Source organism: Branchiostoma lanceolatum, chromosome 8 (genome assembly GCF_035083965.1).
Source record: "Branchiostoma lanceolatum isolate klBraLanc5 chromosome 8, klBraLanc5.hap2, whole genome shotgun sequence".
Taxonomy (NCBI): domain Eukaryota; kingdom Metazoa; phylum Chordata; class Leptocardii; order Amphioxiformes; family Branchiostomatidae; genus Branchiostoma; species Branchiostoma lanceolatum.
The window spans coordinates 12,735,362-12,749,337 of NC_089729.1; the positions used below are offsets into that span (position 1 = coordinate 12,735,362).

A 13,976-nucleotide genomic window follows, 5' to 3' on the forward strand; every position below is an offset into this window, starting at 1 on the left:
TGAAATCTGACCATCAAAATGTGTTGAATAGCCTTTCGCAAGTAAAACTGAGACAAAGATTGAAACTTTGCGACATTTTCGCCAGGTTGCTAAAAGTGCCACAAAACTTGCATAAAATAAAGATGACAGTATTTTGAAATTTGACCATCAAATTCTTTGCTGTATCAAACTGAGACAAAAATGCAAACTTTGCAACGTTTTCATCTAGTTGCCAAAAGTGCCACAAAACTTGCACAACATAAAGATGACGGCATTTCAAAATCTAACCCTCAAAATGTGCAAAACAGCGAGTCTTTGCTCGACAGTGACCCTTGCTCCGTCAAACTAAGACAGACAGAAATTTGGAGCTGGAGAAAGCCCTGGTGTAGATCATGTAAGGCTGAGGTCTTGTGTGAGATGAACCCCTCCCACCCTTCCACTAACAGTAACAACCTCCCCACCACTACCAGTTAGTCAGGCCCTGTGTGCTGAAGGAGAAACGGGAGGTCAAAAAACGACCACACAGCAGACTAAACAAAAACAAACAAAAGAACAAACAATCACCACTCAGAGAAGGGAGAGAGCAGGACAGGAAGGTTCAAAATTAGGGGGTGGGGGTGAGAGGATAGTTGAGGCAAGAGACGGCAGAAACTTGTATAAATGAAAATCGAAAATAAATAAAAAATGATTAAAAAAAGATCTCGGGTGGGTCTATCTCACATTCTTGGTCACAGGGTATCTCATGCATCATTTCAAAGCTTCATACCACATCAGTTTTTCAAAAATTCTTTTTCTGATGCTACAATTTCCAAGTGGCGTTTGATATTCACCAACAGATTCTCAGATTTAATGTTGGCCCTTCAAACATTCAGATCAAAATTCTTTTCTCAGATCAAGATGTCACTGTCCGATGGAAATGTTTCTTTTCTTTCTTTTCCATTTTTAAAAAAAACCTTTAATAGAAGGCTCCAATGCTTTGAAATGATGTCACCCTGTTAGTTATGCCTGAGATCATGCTGTTGCTTGCTGCAAACTCTGCTGCAAACTATAACAATTGTTAGCAGCTTTGGCTCTAGAGCGAGGGTGAGTTTGAAAGTATCAAGTCTGTTACACCAAAAATGATAAAAATGAAAAAAGATAAAAACATGTCATACCACAGAAGACATTCAAATCGAAAATCATACCAACAAAAATCAAACCAGAAATTCAAATAAAACAACAAACGAGGGCTTTGACGAAGGCATGCTGTGCAACTAGTTTTAACACATGAGTTAAACTTGTGATAGTTAGACTATTTTTTTGACTAATTTTGTTAGCTTTAAGACTTAATGCAGCTATTATAGATTAGAAACATTTTCTTCATTTTTTAACCCTATTGTGTTACTGCAGGTGCATAATATGGAAGGATTCTTTCATAATACACTGTTTAGTACTTGTAAAGTGGAAGCAATTGCAATTTTCTGCCGACTGTACTTGGGAACTACATGCAACATGCTCCTAGCACGGTTACTCCAAACGTGATCATATTTCTCTCTCTTGTGGTTCCATCTGGACGGGCACATCAATTTGACATGTCACACCTCCAGTCGGTACATTGACAGAAACAATAGTCTCAGTGTTCCGCCCGACTGCTATCATAGCTGTGGCCAGGTGCGACCAGGTGTGCTACCTGTGGTCTATACCTGCGCAGGTGAGAAGAAAGGGTGGGGCACTGTCTTTGTGGCTTCAGTTTATCCAGAGACCCGAGTCCACGTGGGCATGAAAGCCAGTGTCTCGGGCAAATCACAGAAAAAAATGCCAGGCAGCAAGGCTTTGTTGAAAAGGTAAATAGTCCATGAATCGGCTATACCAACAAAACAGAATTGATACAAGTATTTCAGTCCTGGCCAATTGTGTGGGGAGTAATCTTTGTGTGCGCAGACGACCATACTGTTGCCGTCTCTGTAAAGGCTCCTTGTTTGAGTTCAAGTTTGTTTGTGGGTCATGTAACGGCAGGAATCACAAGCAAAGCCTGGCCTTTGGTCCGCAGCTATTCATGTGTTCGTGCCAGATGTGCGTAAGGTAGACAGAGGAACTGTCAAGTTTCTTATGGCTTGTTGAGAGAGGTGAGTTGGTGTAACCTTTTGCAAAGTTGTTGCAAGATTTTACCGTCAACAAACTGTTGCTTGGAAGGTGTTAGGGATAAAAGGCTGTGTCTTTTCAATTGTGCCTGACACCAAAAAGAAAAAAAGTCCTCTTGCAAAAAGAGTTTTTCCCCCCTTCTGTTTCAACAATAACGCACAATTTGAAAGAGGAGATGTAATTGGTTTGATAACATCAGGTGTCTTTTTTCAACCCTACAAAGAGACGTAAGAGTTTCGGGGATGTCTTTTAAAGACACGTGTCGCTACTTTGTCGGATAAACGCATCAAAGCAGATCTGCCGCACCTTTTCTCGCCACCAATGACAGCCTTGAAAGACGTGTTTTTCTTTCGCCCTTTCCCATTGCCATTCCTACCGCGTCTATCATCACCTCTGCACAGGTGCGGAGGAATTGATGACGGGGATACCTGGCACGAGAGATCGTCTCGCTTACCTTTGCAGGCCTTGCGGTGTGTGATGGGTTTGGATTCGTCGCGGTAGAAGCCCTCCTTGCAGTAGTGACAGTGGCGTCCGGCCGTGTTGTGGCGACAGTTCAGGCACACGCCACCACCCTTCCGCCCGGACAACTTGTATAGTTCCATGTTGAACCGGCACCGTCGGGCATGTAGGTTACAGTTGCACGCTGAAAAGGCAGGGAAAAGCCAGAGAAACATAAGAAGCCGGCATGATATTCTCTGTCTTTGTACCTAGATGAAAGGTTACAAGCCTGTTCAGGAGGTTGGAGTAAGCTTAGCTTTTTGCCTTTGTCTCGGGCACAAAAGTCAGGTAAATAGACAAACGGTCTAGTAATGCTGAAAAGAAAATAAACCAAATAGTTCAGATTCTTTTGAGAGTTTGGAGATGATAGGAAGAGGGTGGAACACTTGGGTCCGGCCCACTCGGTATATAGATGCCTCCACTTGATCACGCACTCCATTCCTTTAACACGACGCTTGTTAACAGTAAGTAACACCGGCCATGTTGAAGGCTTACGGTCAGGATGTCTACAAGCACTTAGGTGAAACTCGAGCAAGATGACTCCGCCGAAAGAGCATAGAATGACCACTTTCTGTTACAAATAGCCACTGCGCTGACCACCAGGGTGGCTCTGCTAAAATACTACCTCCCCTAAGCACAAAGGAGGTAGTCTTTAAACGGGGAGGGTACACATTGGTAGGAGGAGAATGTCTATATCATTTCCTGTGCCGAACAAAAATTCGACATCGAAATACACAATGGCCAGCATACCAGAAAGAGATGACCAACCAGCCTAAATTTCTCAGGTGAATGTGGGAAGGTCTACGGGAATAAAGACATCTATGTGTGCCTTGCTTTCATTGGTTACTCTAAATGAGTATGTATAGGAAGACTGATGTTTGATTTTATATCAGTCTAAGTTCTTGGAAAAAAGTTAGGTACTACAGTGTTGGTACAATTACACGTTCATTAGCAAGTCCAAATTCTTTGTGCATTGAGTCTTTTGAAAACAGTATTTGAGGTGATATGTTTCCTGTTAGAATAACAAATAAACCGATGAAGTGAATGTACACTTTAATTTGTTAAAAGATGAGTGTCCTTTTCCTGCCTCCTTGACACCGATATTGGACGTCAGAAATTCTCACAAAGATCCTTTACCGGTCTAATCGGGCCTGGCTTGGCCACGACTTCAAGTACGAATCCCAGCTGTTTGGTTTAACTGTCATCATCGCATGATCCTCTGGTACATGATTTTGGATTAAGAGCTCAAAGCGCTGGGCACCCCAGTTTGATACATTGATGCCAAACTCTACAAGCAACACTGAAAGGTTCCAATCTTTGGGAGACTTTCTTGTTTGTTGATTTGGGAACTACTTCTTCGCTCTTATCCCTTTTTTCCTCTTTTGGAGGAAGAAACCGAGCCTGACGACCACACAGATTTCTCTGTGAATTGATGGGCAGATTTGTATATGTACAGCCGCTGGCGGATAAAGGGATATACTGTATTTATTTCCACCAAGGGTAAAAGGATCAGCCGTTGGGTGCTAATAAAACATTCCATACATTTTAGGAAATGGGCACTTTGTCCATGCTTTGTCTGCGACAGTTTTGGGTGGTAATACAAGTTTTCATATTGGCTTAGTCAAATAAGGGGCGCACATTCTATCCAGATATCTCGGGTAGATCTAAAACGCCAGCTCGCTACCTTTCAGAACCAGACCTGGCTTCCTAGGCTAAATATTGGTACTTTGTTGGTGTGTTTGGCTGTTGAATGTGAAGAGGGTACTATTACAGGATACTGTTACTGATAGCCGTTATGTGAGACCCCTCCCTGGCCACAATCTGTTACAAGCAGACCGCGTGGTCCTTTCTCGCCCTCATTCTGAACCATGGCAAAAAGGAGAAGGCGAGACGGCGCTCTGACGGAGCTCACCCTACGATGCTTTACGGCTGTGTTTTCATCTGAACGCCGTGTTGCGTTACCGTGTTGTCGAAAAGGCCTTGCTCTCTCAAGGGTATGGATGTACGTCTGTCATCGGTTAATTGGACCCAAGGACGTTGGTATCATTAATTAGGGGAAACATAGCTTATTCCGAGTGGCCTGTGGCTCAGCGTACTACAAAGTAAATATCCATACAACAATGTGGATGAAACACACATTTTGTCTTCCACCCATTGCCTTCTTTCTTTACACATTTCACACTCAAAATTAAACAATTACTTCAACAAGTTTCATCCATTAGTTGTAAACAATTTGGCATCTTTTCATGCAAACTGAGTCATTTTGGGTGACAACTTTATATACATGTTTTTACCTTTTGTTAGATAATTTGACAAAACAAATCTCAAACAACCCATCCGGCTATTTCAGCTGTAGGTACTAAGGTGTGACATGCTATTTCGGTTTTCAAAAAAGCTTGGTTTCCTGTCCTAGTTGTGTCAGCGCTTCGTTTACAAATCCCCTACCCCCTTGGTTGAACAGTAGCTTCTTGTGTGTACCAACCAACAATGCTGGATTACTGCTAGCTCCTGTCCACATGTGCCATGTTTTCCTGGTGAATACGTTCAAAACACACACAAGCCAAGCAAACCCTCTTGCCCAAAATATCTTGTCAATTTAACAGAACAAAAAATTACTACTACAAAATTCCTTGTTTTGATGGTGAATACTTTCAAAGTGCACACAAGCCCAGCAGACCCTCTTACCCAAAAGCTTCGAAATAAGTCTGATTTAACAGAGCATCAAAATACTATACTAAAAATTTCCTTGTTTTACTGGTGAGTACTTTCAAAATACACACAAGCCAAGCAGACCCTCTTACTCAAAAAATTCAAAATCAGTCCGAATTAACAGCACGAAAAAGTACTGCTAACAAATTCCTTGTTTTCCTTGTGAATACTTTCAAAGTTCACACACGAAAGTACCACTAAAAATTTACTGATTATTCGTGATATTGCTGAATGTACGAACGTATGTGTCCAGTTGGGGTCTGAGTTATCTTTAGAAAGCCGCCACATCAAGTGGTCAGCTTCATTCCTGTGGGTCAATATTATTTGACAGGCTCCCTCCAGCCTTGTGGTCATCTGTCATCGCTAACCAGGACTCCCCACATGCTGGCCTTATCTTATCTCTTTAATCACCTCATAAAAATGTTAATCACCTGTGAATTGGGGATAATTAATCCTTTTGGCAGCATGATAATGCCTTTAACTGTCTATAAAACTTTCCCCACTTTCACTTAACACTGGCCAACGGGGATTATAGAATAAACTGAGTGTTGTATACTGTAGTTTGTATCTGATATGTACCCTGAATATTGTATACTGTAGTTTGTAACTCATATATGTACCGGGAAACTGTAATTTGTATCTCATACCCTGAATGCTGTATACTTCAATACCTGTAGTTTGTATCTTATATGTACCCTGAATGTTGTATACTGTTAGTGTGTATCTCATACGCACCCTGAATGTTGTATTATAACTGTTGTTCGTCTCTCATATGTACCCTGAATGTTGTATACTGTTAGTGTGTATCCCATACGCACCCTGAATGTTGTATACTGTTAGTGTGTATCTCATACCCACCCTGAATGTTGTATACTGTTAGTATGTATCTTATCCGCACCCTGAATGTTGTATACTGTTAGTGTGCATCTTATACGCACCCTGAATGTTGTATACTGTTGTTCGTCTCTCATATGTACCCTGAATGTTGTATACTGTAGTTTGTATCTCATACATACGTTGAATTTTGTATACTGTCGTTTCTACAAATAGTCATACATTACGCTAACGTTAGATGCTGTAGTTTGTATCTAATATATACCCTGAATGTTACACTGTTAGTTTGTATCTCATACCAAGGAGGTAAACCTCCTTGCTCATACAGTGTGCATACATTGAATTTGGTATACTGTCATTTCTACGAATAGTCATACATTACGCTACTGTTAGATGCTGTAGTTTTTATCTCATATATACCCTGAATTTTGTACACTGTCGTTTCTACGAACATCTATACATACCGCTTAAGTTATATGCTGTAGTTTGTAGTAGTAGTCCACTGTGTTTGTAGCTCATACATACGCTGACTTATGTATACTGCGGCTTCTTCTAGTATCTCATACATACGCTGAGTGTTGTTTACTTTCCTTGCTATCTCATACATACCCTGAATGTTGCAGCCCCAGTGGAATTTTCTTATTAATCCCGCGGACAACTCCCTTTGTGCTCGAGCAAACAGTCATGAACACAGCACTTTTCATCCTTCCCTCCCAATTACCATGACACACGCATTCCCGACCAGGGCCCACTGACAGTTCCAATAGCAACTGGCATTTTTAAGATGTGAAAAAGCGATCCCGACCCTCCTCGGGCAAACAGTAATTTCCAAGTGAAAGAAACCAATGGCTTAGGGGGGAAAATACAACAGATCGTCCCAAAGGGGGAACACACTGGGTGGTGGTAGCCGTTAGCTCAGGTGTTGACCCGACCACTACAAATTTGCAGCATCAAAAGGGTTTAGAGGTATAATAGATGGCAGCTCTGCGGTTGGTTAGAATAGAAACTGTCGCTGTCACCAGTCCGTTGTTCGCTGAACACCAATCTCTTCATCAAATACAAGTACCGCGACCGTCGTTGAGATTTCTGGTTCGCTAAAACTGGTTTGTCTCGATGTGCATCGCTTAGTTTGTTGTCGTAAACACGGTTAAATCTGATTGGATCAGTTTTACGGGCTCAAGCTTGGTAAAATGCCCTTCAAGCCAAATTTTCCCTGCTAGAACTGTATTATTTGTGTTGTCAAAGTTGATGGGCAACGTTTAAGAGGGTTTTTCTATCATAGAAGATTTGACAGTGTCCTATCAAATAGTATGTAAGCGTCCTCTTATTCTGAGATCGTTTTAAAACATGCCTCTTTTCTCAGCTCAGTTTCTGACAGTGACTTTACACCCAGTTTTCAGTTGTCTATTTTGAAGGAGATAAGTAGTTGGAGGCGATTTCCGTCTTGTGTCAGGCGATTTTTCTATGCCTGACTTCTCCACCCTTTCTTACAAACCCGACTGAGATGGGGTCATCTTTGGATCAGCGCACATCTGGATAAATACTGCAGCCTGGAATTCAATCTTTACTTTGGCTCGAAACTTTGTCCTGTCGTGTCACGCTGCTTACTACGTGTCTGCCCACCAGATCACTCAGTCATGTACTTTGACATTTCAGAACTTGACTGTCGTAAGGTTATGCCTGTCTTTAACACTTGTAGCACTCTTCACGGCATTTTGTGTGTGTGCCCCTTTTTTCCTTCCCACCAATGTTTATGCATTGTTGGGGATCCTTGTTTCGGCTGAGTGCAGCAAAATAAACAGTTGGGAAAGTGAGCCGATTCTCCACCGTCCATTGCGTTGGAGGCTACCGGGGGTCTGGCGGTATTTTAGGCCGGAGATTTGCTTACTAAAGGCTACTTGTTGTCGGAATGACTGGGGAACAACAGAGGCGGTGGGTGGTTTGATCAGGTAATACTTAATCTTAGCCTTAGGTTGATACACTTGAGTTCTAAAGACGGGCATATTTTGTGAGACACGTTTTCCTGCCAAGCTGAACAATGTCACATACATTCTATATACATGTAGTATGCAGCTCTATGTCTAAGAGAATAAGGGAAAATTACTAACCTATACATTCGTTGGCGTCCCGTGCCGTTGCCCGCTGCCAGGGTCTATCGTAGTGGAAGGGCTTGCAGTGGTCGCACTCGTCCCCGGCGGTGTTGTGCTTACAGTCGCAGGACAGCCTACCCTCCCGGTCATGGACACACTTCGACGCGTGGCCGTTACACTTGCAGCGGCCGCCCACCGCGAAGTCAGACACCGCGTAGTAATAGGAGTCTCTAGAGGCCTCCTCCGCCTCGTCACCGAACGTGTTGAGGCGGTTAAAGACCACCTTGATGTCGGTGGCCGTCACCCAGTCCTGCAGGACCGGGCTGTTGTCGAAGTTGAAGGCGGACGGACGGCCCTCGAGCGTCGAGAACGCCACGCGCCCTCCCGTCAGAGGTTCTATGTCGGAGTGCGCGTCGGTACAAATGGCTTCTTGCTCGTTCGCCCTGGTGATTAGAGCTCTGTTGGGTTTTTGGTACGTCTTCTTGCACTGCGTGCTGTAGAACTGGTAGGGCACCCAGCTCTTGCCGTAGTCCATGGACTTGTAGATGATCATGGACTCGGGCCTCGGGGAGCAGAACTGTAGGGTAACGTAGGTCAGTTCGAACTTCTTCCCCAGCGACAGCATGAGGGTGACGTTGGTGGGGTACTGTATGTACGGCTCGGACTGCCAGCATGTCACGTTGTTGGGGTTGTGGAGGTCGGTGAGGTACGAGGGGGGATGCTGCCGTTTGGGAGCCGTGGAGTCACAGATGTGGCAGACTCGCGCCCGTTCCTCGCCGGCGTCGGCAGAGTTCCCGGTCAGCGTGCAGTACCGACTCGCCGGGCTCCCGCAAGTGCTGGACGCCTTCACCTCCTTCCCGAAGGCCGCGTTGACGAAGTCTGGAATGCATCTGCGTGGCTTGCCGTTCTCGTCGTAACAAGGGTCGGGTGGGCTCTGCTGCGCTGCGAACATGTTCAAGTCGAAACCTCCCGATGTCTGCCGCACCAGGAAACACAGCTGGACTCCCAACACCAGCACGCTCACCAACACTCCGCCGCTCAGCCTACAACTGGCCATTTTCGCTCGGAATGGGTCACTGTTTACATATACACAGCCTCCCTGTTGTTGAAAGAAACAAATGAAAATATTTCGATGGGGCGCAATTGGAAGTTGACAGAATATCTCCGTGGATAGCTAAGGCGGGCCCGCGTGTGGTGCTAACCTGATCCGCCTGCCCTGTGTGTAAACTGTTACCGGATAGTCGGGACACGCAGTGCGCTCGTGTCGGTCTACTCTCGACTTTCCCCCCGTGCGCTCACCTGCAAGAGAACCTCAACAGACGTCCAGCCGTGCTTCCTCCAAACGCGAGGAACAACTCTCCCGTGGTGTAGTAGTACTGGTAGGAGTGCCCTGTGGAGGAGAAACGTGGTTGATCAGGGCTAGGACACAACACCGTCACCGTGTGACTGACATCCGCATGGGTCTGATTCCAAATGCCCGGCTTTCCTATGGGGGCGTAGCCGAGACCACAACCAACTATGGACGAAAGCGTCAGAGCGCAGGCGCGCGCGCAACCACCTCTTTACACAGCACAATTAGCCGTGCTAATAAGGCCAATTAGTACATCATGTAGGTGTTAATGAGACCCATTGACACGGGCTCTAGATTCCCGTCCCAAAACCGCGACATGCATGCTCTATCCTGTTCTACAACAAAGCTAGAAACATGTAAACCATCTGTGTCGAACACGACGCTAGGTAGGTAGAACACATTGCCAGTGCAAAATTCCAGATATCTACATGAAAAATACGTTTACCTCAGGAGCAACAATCAAGAATGAGAGTGAAGCTAGAGACAGTTGTCTCTGGTCTGTTGCAGGGCTCGGACTGACGCATGGACGCGGGACACTGCGGTCTTCATTCTTAGCCGTGACACACGGCAAACATTGACAGACTTCCACACTGCCGTGATCTTGGCTACCGTCTCGGCCGCTTCGAGTATGCGCATTCATTGCTCCCTAAATCTGACCCCTTGCACAAAGCGGGAGCGCTGTTTGAAGAAATAAAAAAGAAGAAGAAGCTACACTGCCCATTCAAATGTGTTCACTTTGCACTCTTTTGTGTTTCTTTCAACATCTTTCTTAACTGATTTTAAAGCGGGCGCGCAGTTTGAGAAATAGATTTAAAAATAAGCTACACTACCCATTTAAATGTTGCTCACTTCGATGGAAGATAGCTGGGCTCTATTACATTTTGTTCAACACATTTTTTAACTGATCTTTTAAGCGGGCGCACTGTCTGGGGAAAAAAAAGAGGCTTCCGCGGAAGCTAGCTGTATTTCTTTCAAAATCTTTCTTTACTGATCTTTGCTGTTAGAGAAATTTGAAAAAAAATAAGAAAAAGCAACACTGTCCATTCAATTGTGCTCACTTTCATGTAAGCTAGCTGTACTCTATTGTACTAGTATTTCTTTCAACATCTTCCTAAACTGATTTTTTTATGCGGGTGCATGGAGAAAAAGAAGATACACTGATATAAAAAAGCTACATTGCCCTTCCAAATTTGCTCATTTCCATGCAAGCTAGCTGCACTCTATTGTATTTCTTTCAACATCTTTCTCAACTGATCGCATGTTGTACGCACGAAGAAGCCGCGCTAGTTGTACACGAAGCACGCGCAGCGTCCCGACGCCTCCGGCTGTGTATTGAGAAAACCGCACATCTTATCAAAAGATCAGCTTGTCCAATACACAACTTGTTTATTGTAAACACCGCCGATTTATCTCCGACACTTACAAAGGGTGATGAGATACGGAACGCGCTCAGCAGTAGCTGACACCGTTTCTTTATATACGCTTCAGGCGGATACACTTTGCTACGGATTGACAGAAATGTACAAAGGAGCGACCGATAGCCTCCACCAGGCCCTCCTACGGGCGTACGGATCGCAGAATTCGTCAGAAAAGGGAATAATCAGTCAGTACAGTCAGTCCATGGTGAAGATCACATTTCGCCCGTGTAGGAGTCTGCAAATGAAACTCTGGCAAACATTCTTCCTATAGCCGGCGTAGTTAGTCTGGTAGAGACTAGGCGACCGAATGGAATATACATTTTGATACGACACGGTCGCATTTGTCTTAGGTTGTAGTACGATTTATTAGAAAATGTAGAATTTTTTCAAGCAGACTATGACAGAACTAACCGCCGACAAGGAGTCTTAGACAGCATTTTACGCGGTAACAAGACAGACGAATTGTGTACTACAGTTGCACGACTATCACAAGATGATCAGTTTGCGATCGTGCGACAATCGTACGGCGAACGTGACCTGGTTTTTAAGTGCGGTTGCTGAGTTATTATGAAATACAACTCGTATCATACACTGACTGAAAAGAAGTTGACTCCATCGCGCCAGACATTCATCAATAAGGAATACACATTACTCTAAAGACTCAAAACGAAAAGCACACATTTTACCTGAAAAGGGAAGAAAATCTGTTATTATTGATAACCAACTGTATGTGAGAAATACTTGGAATTGTTTAGTCTAAAGCTTGGATTAGTTAGCGACAAAGACGCAGGTTATTTTTCTCTTTTTTTTTCATTACGATCATAAGACACTGTTGTAATGTGTATTGATATTACAATCACAGACAACGGATGTTCTTTCTGTATAAACAAAACGAGTCGGAAGTGTCTCTCTCACACTTTCGCCGGGCCTATACGACAAACCAACAACATTATGTTCACGCCTTAGGGGGTATAGGAACGGGTTCGGCGCTGCTGAAAGAAATGAAAACATGTAGTTTAAACTAAAGCAACACGCCAAGGTGGGAAAGTTTCCGCGCTGTAACCACCGTTGTTGCACGGGATATTTAAAAAACAGACATGGCTTGTTGAAGTTATGGTCCTACCCCCCCCCCTTTCGCCAATACACACACATATACACACTACACACATACACACAAATAATTTGTATCAATAGGTAGCTCGTAGCTCGTATAAACACGTTTACGACCAAGTTTGTGTGGATTTAGATATCAGAATTCAGAAGAAAAAAATTGTTGCGAAAACTAGTAGCACTCACCTAAAATTCTACAGAGGCCGTCACCGTGACAAAGCGATCGAGTATTTCGTGTGTCAAAGGCGTTACTCGTACCCAACGCGGAAAGTTCACGTGGCTATACCGTCAGACAAGTCCTAGAACTGCCCTGACACGATTATACTATCCACCGTCCAAGAACTGTGTCCTTTTTAGAAGCTCTTCTACGGCGACTAAGAGACGAACCTTTATACACGACGCATATAGAAGTGGACTAGTGCGTACCCGTATATACCGCTCACCCGCAGGGCGTTTTATTCAATTTTAAAGAGATTGTCACGGATTTTCTTCAGCCTACATGTGGTGTAACTAGACCAATACCGAGCCCAACACCAAGCCTAGCGTGTTTGAGGTAGCTTCCGTGCCCTTTTCGGCGCTTTTTGTACCGCTAAGCTTTTTTGCTCGACGGTAGAAATTACGTCGAACCCCTTCCTTACACGAAGCCGTTGTTTCGCAAAGCGCGCAGTTTTTGTGTGCGTATCCATGTTTATCCGTGAGCAATCAAAGTTATCTACACCGGGATTAAACACACAAAAAGTGCGAACCTTTGACATGGTATTATACTGGTACGCGCGGGTATGCAGGCTAGGCGGTGGCCGCGGTCCGATCGCCCGACCGGGTAGGCGCGCCGCGCCGCTTGCTTGACAGAAACAAATCGGCCCTCGACAACCACTTCCTTCCTGGACAGATAGACACAAGATGGGATCAGGACATCCACGTACCTCGGGTTATCTAGTAGCAGCCATGACTCGTCTCTTCACGCCGTGGACTTGTCTTGCTATCCTGTGTGCCGTATGTATGTATGTATGTATGCCCAGTCTACCATACCTCCTATGCCCCCTCACTGACACAGTGATGTCATTGTGTTGGGGGCAACAGCATTCTCCTGGTCACGGTATGAGATTGAAACAATAGCAGCCGGGGCCACCCACCTAAAAACACATCTACATGACTACTGTAGACCCCGAGATTGAATTCTCTCGTGTTTGACAGTTATGCATATTCTCCACACAATTTCACACTTCTCTGAACGACTTAATCATCGTAATGCCGGCGGCCCCCTTTTCATCTATATACGTCCTCTCTCGTTCTTACAACGTTCAAAAATACAAATACACAAAGTAAACTTGTTCCGAGCGTATGGTCGACCTTCTGATAACGTAAGGGGGGAAATGTTCGAAAGGTCTCGAGGTTTCCCCGGGGGATGGGTGATGTAAAGCTTCCGGCGTTCTTTCGGAGCGGCCCGCCTGAGATTTGAAGGAATCACGGTGTAATGACTGATAATCCTTACTGTGGACTGCAGTCGGGGACTGGGGTAGAGGGTGATAGTGACGCATATTTGACCGTGCGGGTCGATTCAAGTGTTTGTGACATACGGCGCTCGGTCGGGCTCAAAGTTCACGAAAAAGCCCACATGATAGAAAAGTCAAGGATAGAATTAGAAAAATAGAATTTGAGCCGAATATAGCGCCAAGAATTGAAGGAAGATTTCGTGACGAATTCAAGTCAGAGAGAAAAGAAATTGTCGAAGAAGTTCAAATAAACCTGTAGACAAAAAGGTCAAGGATATTGATAAAAATAAAATGATGAATATGCGCCGAATACAAGACTGTAGCCCCAAATGTTAGACTTTTGAGACGAATTCTTTGTCGAAGAAAAGATGAC

At 44.4% G+C, this 13,976-nt stretch overlaps 1 protein-coding gene across 14 annotated transcripts in view; it reads right to left on the reverse strand.

Annotated features, from left to right (window-relative positions):
• Positions 1-13,976, reverse strand: part of LOC136440112 (netrin-1-like) — a 48,233-nt gene that overhangs the window by 7,668 nt on the left and 26,589 nt on the right. For 3 of the 14 annotated variants that reach the window (XM_066435949.1, XM_066435948.1, XM_066435944.1), the window contains exons 2-4: positions 9,531-9,621; positions 8,250-9,330; positions 2,555-2,743 (exon numbers count right to left, since the gene is read on the reverse strand). In XM_066435949.1, coding sequence (XP_066292046.1) covers positions 2,555-2,743; positions 8,250-9,288 — 1,228 coding nt within the window. In that variant the 5' untranslated portion in view covers positions 9,289-9,330; positions 9,531-9,621. Of the gene's footprint in view, positions 1-2,554; positions 2,744-8,249; positions 9,622-10,027; positions 10,310-13,033; positions 13,149-13,976 lie in introns of those variants that run through there. The other 11 variants (XM_066435947.1, XM_066435946.1, XM_066435945.1 and 8 more) reach the window with 9 other exon arrangements.